The 12303-nt window shown below is 37.3% G+C and overlaps 1 protein-coding gene across 3 annotated transcripts in view; it reads right to left on the bottom strand.

The window, feature by feature from the left end:
* Positions 1-12303, bottom strand: part of LOC105005547 (rap guanine nucleotide exchange factor 6-like) — a 151365-nt gene that overhangs the window by 55764 nt on the left and 83298 nt on the right. For all 3 annotated transcript variants that reach the window (XM_010863566.1, XM_010863565.1, XM_010863567.1), the window contains one exon: positions 842-985. In XM_010863566.1, the coding sequence (XP_010861868.1) occupies positions 842-985 (144 nt within the window). The remainder of the gene's footprint in view (positions 1-841; positions 986-12303) is intronic.

Here is a 12303-nt window from a genome sequence, read left to right on the forward strand (position 1 = left end):
AATGAATTTCTGACAACCAAAAGAACATATACCCTTGGGAATTTTGATACCCTAAATCTCTAGACTGTTTTTATATTTTGGGGGATCAAGTTTCCTTTGAAAACTTATAAAACACACCTGGATTTATTCTTCCTTAAATTATCCTTATTCCTTGATTCAACTATTGGGTCAGTCAAAAAGTCTGTTCAAGTTTTTCCCGTAAGATCATATGGGAAATCCTGAAAAAACTTTTTGGCCAACCCAATACTTTTCAATCTGAAAAGCAGCATCTATCATTACAATATTAAAGACTTAAAAAGATTTTCTGGTTTTATGGAACTTGTTTATTTCATCATCTTTCAGTATTTGTCTGTGAAAACATACCTTTAACACTTGCACGTATTTCTGCATGAGCATACAGTAGCATAATTGTCCCACACATGAAGAGGAGAACTGACATTTTATTTCTTTTGTATGCCTTAGTGTATAAAAGAAAAAAAGCTCCCAAATGAGTCTATTTTCTGAGTTCTCCGGGCACACATATACTCAGGGCACACCATTCAAGCAACAGAAAGGTAAGAAAATCCACAAGCACGTCTAAAAAGATACATTAAAGAAATTCTTTTACACCATTTAAACAAAAACAAATACCCAACTGGTAAGAGTATTTCTATCAAAGCCAACACAACAGAAACATTTTTAAAAATTATATAGATATCTTTTATGTGCCCCAAACTTTTATCTGTAGAGCCCCAAGTGTTGATATTACCAAAAATATATGCTGATATTACCAAAAATATGTATGTTCATACTGTATATGAACATTAACGAATATCAATGAAATATTCCTAAATATACTCACAGAAAGATAGCTGTTAATATCCACATCATCAGTAATAGTCTGGCGTTCTCCTTTACAATTAATTTTCCGAAATCTTCTTCGAGACTGTCTGGCAGGAATTTCTCTTTGTAGAATATTATCTTCATTATCTTTGGAATTCTCTACCTGAAACACATGTTCAGATTCCTGATTAAACATCCAATTTTTCCATATTACTGACAGTCTGTGGAGTTTAAACAGGCTCATAAGGAGACTTCATTTACTTCAAGCAAGAAACTGCCTCAAGAAAATAGTCTGTACAGGACAATGCTCATGAGTACAAAAAAATTAAAGGTGACATTATAAAGATCTAGAGACCACAGTTTCCTCCCAGGAAATAGTCTCTCTTGCTTACATGAGCATACATCCTCCTAAGTGAAGTCACTTACCAGAAATGAAGGCTGTTAACTACACCTACACATCCAATAATCACAACATCTAAGTTAGTCTAATTACAAACTGCCTGGTTATACACATATTTTATTTAGCAAACAATCATGGTTATGCCTTCAGTGAAATGCTAAACAATGAAACAAAAATGCTTTATGTGTTATTCTTTGATGTCCACCTAAATGTGTGAAAATAGTCAAGAGTAACTAAGGCTGGCATCTTCTAAGGAGGAAGGGAAAACTAACATTTACTGAGGGCTTTAGGCCAGCATGCATATACATTATACTATACAGTTTACACAGCAGCCTTGTAATCAGGTATTCAGTTCAGTTCAGTTGCTCAGTTGTGTCCGACTCTTTGCGACCTCATGAATCACAGCACGCCAGGCCTCCCTGTCCATCACCATCTCCCGGAGTTGACCCAAACTCATGTCCATCAAGTCCGTGATGCCATCCAGCCATCTCATCCTCTGTCGTCCCCTTCTCCTCCTGCCCCCAATCCCTCCCAGCATCAGGGTCTTTTCCAATGAGTCAACTCTTCACATGAGGTGGCCAAAGTACTGGAGTTTCAGCTTCAGCATCAATCCTTCCAATGAACACCCAGGACTGATCTCCTTTAGGATGGACTGGTTGGATCTCCTTGCAGTCCAAGGAACTCTCAAGAGTCTTCTCCAACACCACAGTTCAAAAGCATCAATTCTTCGGCACTCAGCTTTCTTCACAGTCCAACTCTCACATCCATATATGACCACTGGAAAAACCACAGCCTTGACTAGATGGACCTTTGTTGGCAAAGTAATGTCTCTGCTTTTTAATATGCTATCTAGGTTGGTCATAACTTTCCTTCCAAGGAGTAAGCGTCTTTTAATTTCATGGCTGCAATCACCATCCGCAGTGATTTTGGAGCCCAAAAAAATAAAGTCTGACACTGTTTCCCCATCTATTTCCCCATCTATGAAGTAATGGGACTAGATGCCATGATCTTCGTTTTCTGAATGTTTAGCTTGAAGCCAACTTTTTCACTCTCCTCTTTCACTTTCATCAAGAGGCTTTTTAGTTCCTCTTCACTTTCTGCCGTAAGGGTGGTGTCATCTGCATATCTGAGGTTACTGATACTTCTCCTGGAAATCTTGATTCCAGCTTGTGCTTCTTCCAGCCCAGCATTTCTCATGATGTACTCTGCATAAGTTAAATATGCAGGGTGACAATATACAGCCTTGACGTACTCAGGTATTACTATTTCCAATTTAAAGGCAAACAAGGGAAAATCCAAAATGATCAGTGACTTCCAGGTCTCGTAACAGTGACTTATTAAAGGTGATCTAGAATACAAGCCTGTTTCCAATACTTACGTCACTGATACAAGACTATATTGCCAAGGGAGGGGAGGATGGGAAGGACAGAAATAGCTGAGGGATATTAACAGGTACAAACATCCAGCTGTAAAATAAATGACTCATGGATATGAAATGCACAGGGTGAAGAATATAGTCAATAAATATGTTAAGAACATTGTATGGTGACAGATGGTAATAGGACTTATTGTGGTGATTATTTTGAAATGTATAGAAATACCAAATCACTACTTTGGGTAAGAGGAACTAACCTAACACTTATGTTAGTTCAACCTAAGTGTTCTGGATTGATTTTACTTCAAAAACAAACAAACTCACAGTAAAAGAGATCAGATTTGTGGTTCCCAGAGATGTGGGCTAAGGGGAGAAGAATGGAACTGGAGGAATCAACCTTCCCAAATTCAGACTATATTACAAAGCTACAGTCAACAAAACAGTATGGTACTGGCACAAAATAGAAAAATAGATCAATGGAACATAACAGAAAGCCTGGAGATGAATCCTTGCACCTATGGACACCTTAACTTTGACAAAAGAGGCAAAAATATACAATGGAGAAAAGACAGCTTCTTCAACAAGTGGTGTGGGCAAACTGGTGAACTACATGTAAAAGAATGAAATTAGAACACTTTCTAACACCATACACCAAAATAAACTCTAAATGGGTTAAAGACCTAAATGTAAGACTAGAAGCTATAAAACTCTTAGAAGAAAATATAGGCAGAACATTCTCTCATATAAATTACAGCAAGATCATCTATGACTCACAACCCAGAGTAATGGAAATAAATACAAACAAATGGGACCTAATTAAGCTTAACAGATTTTGCACAACAAAGGAAACAATAAGCAAGGTGAAAAGATGGCACTCAGAATGGGAGAAAATAACAATGGAAACATCTGCAGAGAATTAATCTCCAAAACATGCAAGCAGCTTATGCAGCTTAATATCAGAAAAACAAACAAGCCAATCAAAAAAGTGGGCAGAAGACCTAAACAGATGACATACAGATGGCCAATAAACACATGAAAAAATGCTCAACATCGCTTATTATTAGAGAAATGCAAATCAAAACCACAGTGAGGAATCATCTCACACTGGTCAGAATGGCTATTATCAAAAAGTCTACAAACAATAAATGCTGGAGAGGTTGCAGAGAAAAGGGAGCTCTCTTACACTGCTGGTAGGAACACAAACTGATAAAACCACTATGCAGAACAGTATGAAGTTTCCTTAAAAAAACTAGGAATAAAACTACCACACAATTCAGCAATCCCACTACTGGGCATGTACCCTGAGGAAACCAGAATTGGAAAAGACACATCACATGTATCCCAATGTTCACTGCAGCACTATTTACAATAGCTAGGACATGGAAGCAACCTAGATGTCTACTAGCAGATGAATGGGTAAGGAAGTTGTCATACATATACAAAATGGAGTATTAGTCAAAAGGATGAGAATGCAAAAGGAATATTACTCAAAAGCTATAAAAAGGAACACATTTTAGTCAGTTTTAATGAGGCAGATGAATCTAGAGACTATTAAACAAAGTGAAGCAAGTCAGAAAGAGAAAGACAAATACTGTAAATTAATGCATATATATGGAATCTAGAAAGATGGTATCAGTGATCCTACATGCAGAGTAGCAAAGGAAACACAGATATAGAGAACAGACCTTTAGACTCGGTGGGAGAAGGAGAGGTGGGATGATTTGAGAGAATAGCACTGAGACATATATGCTACCACATGTAAAATAGATAGCCAGTGTGAGTTTGATGTATGACGCAGGGCACCCAAAGCAAGTGCTCTGTGACAGCCTGGAGGGATAGGGTAGGAGGAGGTGGAAGGGGGCTTCAGAATGGAAGGGACACGTGTATAACTATGGTTGATTCATACTGCTGCTGCTGCTGCTAAGTTGCTTCAGTTGTGTCCGACTGTGATGTATGACAAAAACCATCACAATATTTTAATTATCCTCCAATTAAAATAAATAGATTTAAAAAAAGAAAAAAAAGGAGGGACTTCCAGTTATAAGGCAAATAAGTACTAGGGATGTGATGTCAACACGATAAACACTATTGTATACAACTCAGTGACACACGTGTTATATATGAAAGCTGTTAAAAGTAAATCCTAAGCGTTCTCATTACAAGAAAAACATTTTTTTCTACTTAACTTTCTATCTACATGAGATGATGGTCAGTCATTAAATTTATTGTGCTTTATCACTTCATGATGTAAGTCAAATCATCATGCCTTAAACTTACACAGTTGTATATGTATAAATTTACATATACAATAAATAAAACTGGAAGGATAATAAAATAAATATTTATTATTATCCCTCAATAAAACTGGAAGGAAAGAAAAAGACTATCTGCCGATCTACTAAAAATTACAAATTACATAATAATTTTTTAAAAATCACTTTTGCAAAGGTATACTGACATGTTCTAAAGTAGACTTATAATTAACCTCACATTCAATAAATAACAAACAACAATTTCAGCTTTTTCCCACAATTACTTCTCCTGCTAATGTTGTATCACTTGCTGATATCAAAAATTTCCTAGTCATCCAAGAATGAAATTTCAACATTTCCAACTCCTCTGCTTGTCTTCCAAATCTTATCTTCAATCATTTCTTCAAAACTGTCAAATGGTTTTTTTAGAAATCCCTTTCATGATGCCTTTTTTTTTTCATTCCCACCATCACCATTCCTTAGTCAAGCCTTAATCACTTCAGTCCTAAACTTACTGCTTCTGTCATGATCTTCTCCAATTCCATCTGGCACGGTCAGGTAAATCACCTAGATAAAACAGTATGTCGTCCCCTGTTCAAAATGCTACAATGGACCTCTAATGGATACCAAATAAATTTTAAACTATTACATTTGATATCCCAAGCCATATTTGCTCCATTGCTGAAATATTTTTAGCACTTTATCTTACACAAGGAAGTCTGGAGAAACTGCTCCCACATCCTCCTCCCCACAAAAAGTCCTTTCACATAAAAGCTCCAATGAGGTATGCAAAACTTCCTGATGATTTCTCAGGAAGAATCAATGTCTAAACTGTTCTGTTTCCAATGTGAGTGTTCAGGAGTAAGTAGCAGTCAAGCCACTTTGACTATTCATGGTTCCCTACTTTGGCCACCTGATGCGAAGAACTGATTCATTTGAAAAGACCCTGATGCTGGGAACGATTAAAAGTGGGAGGAGAAGGGGATAACAGAGGATGAGATGGTTGGATGGCATCACCGACTTGATGGGACATGAATCTGAATAAATCCCAGGAGTTGGTGACGGAGAGGGAGGCCTGGCATGCTACAGTCCATGGGGTCACAAAGTGTCAGACATGACTGAGCGACTGAACTGAACTGATACATAAATAAGTTACATTCTGCCAAGCAACTTTATCTATTTCAATTTCCGTTATCCTATCCATTTTATCTTCATATGCTGAAATACTACCATCATGTAAGAACATCTCAATTGCCATCTCTTCAATAACCACAAGAGACATTCCTTTGACTGCTTTACTACTGTACCCTACCCAGAGTTCTCATAAATAGAACTGCTTTCAGGCCTTTGCATTCATTTGTATTATTTCTGCCTAAAAGTCACTCCTCCTCTGCTAAAATCTTGGCAAGCTATATATACCTCATAACCCAGTTCAACTAACCCTACCTCTGCCCCAAGAAGGTACCACCCTTCTACAGCACTAAGTATATTAGCCATAATTATTAGATAAGCCCACCTCACTACAAGTTCTCTAATATAAGAACTGCATTATATTTATATTCATCTTTGCTCACTTATTAAAAATGTTTGCCAAAATGGGCATTAAATTCTTTCTTTCTCCCTAAAGATTTAAAGCCCTTTCAAGTATGCGTAAGATGCTCAACAAATACACAGGCAGGCAGAATAACTTACTGAATATTATTTTTCTGAAAGGTAAAATCCAGAAGACACAGGGGTTGACAATCTAATTCAAAACTACAGAATTTTGTACAGGCAGCAAATACATGTCACCTCTTTGAGATTAAATTTCCTCTTTAAAAAAATGATCTTATTTACTACATCACTACACTAGGCCAAGTAACAGAAACTATTATATTCTTTAAGGCTCACAACATAGCTACTCTTTCTGTTAACAGATGCTATGGAGCCTCATAAAGCTTTTTACTTCACACAAATGGATGAGTAACAATTCAAAAAGTAAGTGTGACTAAAAAGTTTACTGCCTCCATACCATCCTATCCTACAGGATATGCTAGATTATTTAGGTGAAATTCCAGTATAATGATTCTTAGATCTTTTAATATCTACCATTTATCTAGCAAAAAGTGATTTAAATGATAAAGGATTTTCAAGATAGAAACAGTAGTAAATTAAAATTAGGAAAGGAGTTTCTAAGTCTCAAAAAATGTGGGGGAAAGTACTAAATGAAAAGAAAAAAGCAAACAATGCATAAATGATTAAACTCTTGCTGAATACAACTGAAATGTGAGATTAGATTTAAAAAGTGAAATCTCGTACACACATACGGAAATGGCACAAAAGTAGGAATCCTAATGCAAAGAATGAAGTGAAGGCAAAATACCAGGAAGCAGGCTAGGAACACAGACCCAATCTACCAGATGATTTCTCAACTTTAAAGGCAAGCCTTTCCACTTGGATGGTTAGAGAATCCACCAAAGACAGGGAATGCACAAAAGACTCACTCATCTCAAAGAGCTACATCCTCAATGCAAGGTATAAGTCTATCCTGAAGAAGAGAGGAAGAAAAACTGCTTGGCACTGAGAAAAGACCTGCTGAGGGTGGGGGAAATTCAAGACAGAGGCCATCCTTAATGCAGGTCTACAGTTTTAATTCATTATACTTTAAGTGTATAAGAAAACTTGTACATACATGCAAGAGACAAAAACAAATCTAAAACCTCTTTGTAAGAATGCAACTTTAACCCAAACCTCAAAGAATCCCCACACCTAAAAGTTCAAGCCATGTGAAGTCACAAATAACTGCCCCCCATGAAAACCCCAAAACTAAAAACAGAAAGAAAAAAAAAACACAACCTCAACTACAACAAAACCTAAGAGACATGATGAACAACTATGGACAGAAAAGGCAGCAGAATCACATCTGCAAAAATTCCAATATATTGGAAGTATCAGAAAATATAAAGCTATGATAAAGAAAAAAACAACTTTAAACAAACAAAAACTTGAAAATGAGCCAGAGATTATAAATAGCAACCAAACAGATAAAGACCAGAAAAAAAAAGTCCTCCCCAAGTGCCCTCCCTCCCCACCGTCAGGTAGCAAATACCGAGTAACAAGAAATAGCCGTCTACATTAGAAAGAAGGATGAGAACATGGAGATATATCCTGTCTGAAACACAGAGCACAGAGAAGGCCTAAAAGTGAGGGTGGAACAGGAACACTCAGAAAAATTTTTCAAAAAACCAGTCTCAGCCCTGAACACAAAAGTAACAATAGAGAAAACTGAAACTACTGATCTAGCTCAATTCTTTCAGAAGAGGTGTGCTCCTCTCCAGGCCTAAACGCTATCTTCTGTCTTTACTACCCTAATACACAATATTTAGTATCAAATACAAAACACTAACTCACATAAGGAGAAGGCAATGGCACCCCACTCCAGTACTCTTGCCTGGAAAATCCCATGGATGGAGGAGCCTCATGGGCTGCAGTCCATGGGGTCACTAAGAGTCAGACACGACTGAGCGACTTCCCTTTCACTTTTCACTTTCATGCATTGGAGAAGGAAATGGCAACCCACTCCAGTGTTCTTGCCTGGAGAATCCCAGGGATGGGGGAGCCTGGTGGGCTGCTGTCTATGGGATCGCACAGAGTCGGACACGACTGAAGCTACTTAGCAGCAGCAGCAACTCACATAAAAATAGAAACAATTTTAAAAAAACTACTCAATCCACTGCCAAGAGACAAAGCAATCAACAGAGCAATCGATGAAAATTAAGAAAGACCCAGATCATAATTAATATGGTAATGGTTCAGCAGAAAATGTGGACAATATAACTAGACAGACGGAGCAGACATAAGAAAGGTATTAGAGCAAAATGAAAGTGTCAGAAACAAAAACATGGTACTGAAGATGAAGAATGCCTTTGATCACTAGACCTGATGCAATCAAGTCAAGAGAAATTACCCAAAGTGAGAGAGAGAAAGTAAAAAAGAAAAATGAAGCAGAATAGGTCTTTAGATAGTCAGATACTTATAGCAGCCAATTTTATGAGCCCAATTCTTGTACCTCATATCCAGAAAAACACTAACATCCTTCATGAGGAGCTTCAGACTAACTCCTCTAGCAGACTAGAGGAGCCAGTCTGTTCCTCACGACTAGCAGAAAGCTTCTGCACAAAAACACATGCTTGATTGCACGTATTCTCCCTTCACCCAAATCACAAACATACTGACCTTCCTCCCTGCCTCTTTGGAGCAGTTTCTCAGAGCTATCTGAGGTGCTATCTCCTGGGTTATAGTCTTCATTTTGCCCAAATAAAACTTAACTCAAAACCCTCACATTGTGCATTTTTTAAGTCAACATTTTTTAAGAAGTAACTAAACAGAGAATTAGTGAATTAGGAAAACAGAGCTAAAAAATAGCAGTATGGAGTACAAAGTCAGAATGAGATGAAAAAGAAGAAAAAAAAAATCTTAAGAAATACAGAGAATTAGCTGAAAATATTTAACATATTTAAACAAAGTTTAAGAAGGTGATAATAGAAAAATGAAGATGATGTCCAAAGAGAAAATAACTGAGATTATATTTACTACGCTATTCTAAAATGTCCATGAAAGGGACTTCCCTGGTGGTTCAGTGGTTGAGAATCCACCTTCAAGCACAGGGAATGTGGGTTTAGTCACTGGTTAAGGAATTAAGATCACACACTCTGGGGTAACTAAGACCACGTGCTCTAGAGCCAATGCTCTAGATTTTTTAGCAATCACAATGGATATAAATGGAAGAATCTTTTCAGGTTAAAAAAATAAATATTCCACCAAATGCAGAAAAAGAGTTAACAGCCTTCAAGTTCTAAGGCCCACAGAAATTGTTGTTGTTTAGTTGCTAAGACGAGTCCGACTCTATGCAACCCACGGACTGTAGTTTGCCAGGCTCCTCTGGTCCATGGGATTTTCCAGACGAGAATACTACAGTGTGTTGCCATTTTTTTCTCCAGTAAATCTTCCCGACCAAGGGATCAAACCAAAGTCTCCTGCATTAGCAGATAGATTCTTTACCACTAAGCCACCTCTGAAGCCCCAAGGCCCTCAGAATCCGAATACATAAATGAAAAGAGAGTCCTAGAAATTAAATCACAAGGTAACATCTCACTATGAAATAATGAATGCAAGAATCCTAAACTCAGTTATCAAGTTAAGCCTAGAAGAACAGAAAAAATAAAACAAATAGCTCAGGTCAAGCCTTTACTGGGTATGTAAGGGGCTTTCCCGGTGGTTCAGTAGTAAAGAATCCGCTTGCCAATGCAGGAGATATAGATTTGACCTTCCCGTTGGCAAGACCCCCTGGAGACGGAAATGGCAATTCACTTCAGTATTCTTGCCTGGGAAATCCCATGGGCAGAGGAGCCTGGCAGAGTGCAGTCCATGGGATCACAGAGTTGGACACAACTTAACAACTAAGCACAGCACATTCCCCATCACTAAAAACAGACTACTCAATGTTGAAAATAGTGTTACCATTAACACTCATGGTCTGTGTTATGGGGTTTGTATCTGTTAAATTACACCACAGCCTTTAAGTGGTACAGTAACAAAGGGTAGTTTAAAATTCTAAAAATCTGTTAATAATAATATTAAGAGATCAAAGGAGAAAAAGGCACAGATCACTGTAACAAATGTAGAAAAAAAGGTTTTAATCAATTTCAATATCCCCTCTTGCTAAAAGCTGCCCTGGTGGCTCAGACAGTAAAGAATCCGCCTGCAAAGTAGGAGACTCGGGTTCGATCCCTGGACTGGGAAGATCCCCTGGAGAAGGGCATGGCAACCCATTCCAGTATTCTTGCCTGGAGAATTATATGGACAGACGAGCATGTCCGGCTACAGTCCAAGAAATCACAGAGTCAGACACCACTGAGTGACTAACACGTTCTGCTAAAAAATTTTAACACTATTTTTTGATAGTCAAGCTATCCCTTTTAAGTTACAAACTTCTGACAAATTCTCAATAGTTTTTTGATATCTCTTTGCTTTCTGACATGAATTGCTAGCCTAATACATTTCCTACTCCACATGTGATATATAATCTATTATTTCCTTGGTGGCTCAGTTGGTAAAGAATCCGCCTGCAATATGGGAGACCTGGGTTCGATCCCTGGTTTGGGAAGATCCCCTGGAGAAGGGAAAGGCTATCCACTCCAGTATTCTGGCCTGGAGAATTCCGTGGACTCACAAAGTTGGACACGACTGAGCGACTTTCACTTTCACTATATCCTTTTAGTGGGGAAATAATATTTACTGACCATAATCTGGGCTTGCTCTTATAGCCACAAAGAATTACTAAAACTACTTCTAAGCTTTTTCAACGAACAGCCCTAAGAAACATACTTTTTCATAAAGAGAACCAACCTGGGAAATAATTTTAAGACAAATGATGATATATTCAAATTTTGCCCTATAGCTTTACTTAGTCATTGGGGAAAAATGACTCTTAAAGATCTTTATATATATATATATATGTATATGTATATATATATATATATATAATTAACTGTGTTATATTAATTACAACTTGTAAATTTAATTACATCCAATTAAATGTTATCTTAATGACAAATCATTTCTCTTCATACTATACACATGTATATTTTACATATGTAATAGCTTTAACCATATTAATGTTACCATCAATTTCCTGATACTACATAATCTTGGTTCCTAATGATGTATGTATAGATGATTTATAAATTTATGTATATATTAATTATAATTACATGTGACATACACATAATTATGTGTAATGTGTCTCTACAGGCACATATAAAAAACTTCTATAATACTGCCATTACTACTAAAAATTAAACTACTGACTCCTTCTCTCCTCATGGATACCCCATTAAAAAGACATGGACAAAATAGTGTTTTTTAAAGTCAGCAGACTACATCATGCAAAATGACAGGCTGGATGAAGCAAAGCTAGAATCAAGATTGCCAGGAGAAATATCAATAACCTCAGATATGCAGATGACACCACCCTTATGGCAGAAAGTGAAGAGGAACTAAAAAGCCTCTTGATAAAGGTAAAAGAGGAGTTAAAAAGCTGGCTTTAAAACTCAACATTCAAAAAACTAAGATCACAGCATCTGGTCCCATCACTTCAGGGCAAATTGATGGGGAATAAATGGAAACAGTGACAGACTTTTATTTTCTTGTGCTCACTGCAGACGGTGACTGCAGCCATGAAATTAGAAGATGCTTGCTCCTCGGAAGAAAAACTGTAACAAACCTAGACAGCATCCTAAAAAGCAGAGACATCACTTTGCCCATAAAGGTTCATAGATGCGAAGCTATGGTTTTTCCAGTAGTCATGTACAGATGTGAGAACTGGACCATAAAGAAGGCTGAGTGCTAAAGAATTGATGCTTTTGAACTGTGGTGTTGGAGAGGACTCTTGAGAGTCCCTTGGACTGCAAGGA

Source organism: Bison bison, unplaced genomic scaffold (genome assembly GCF_000754665.1).
Source record: "Bison bison bison isolate TAMUID 2011002044 unplaced genomic scaffold, Bison_UMD1.0 scf7180017864492, whole genome shotgun sequence".
Lineage (NCBI taxonomy): Eukaryota > Metazoa > Chordata > Mammalia > Artiodactyla > Bovidae > Bison > Bison bison.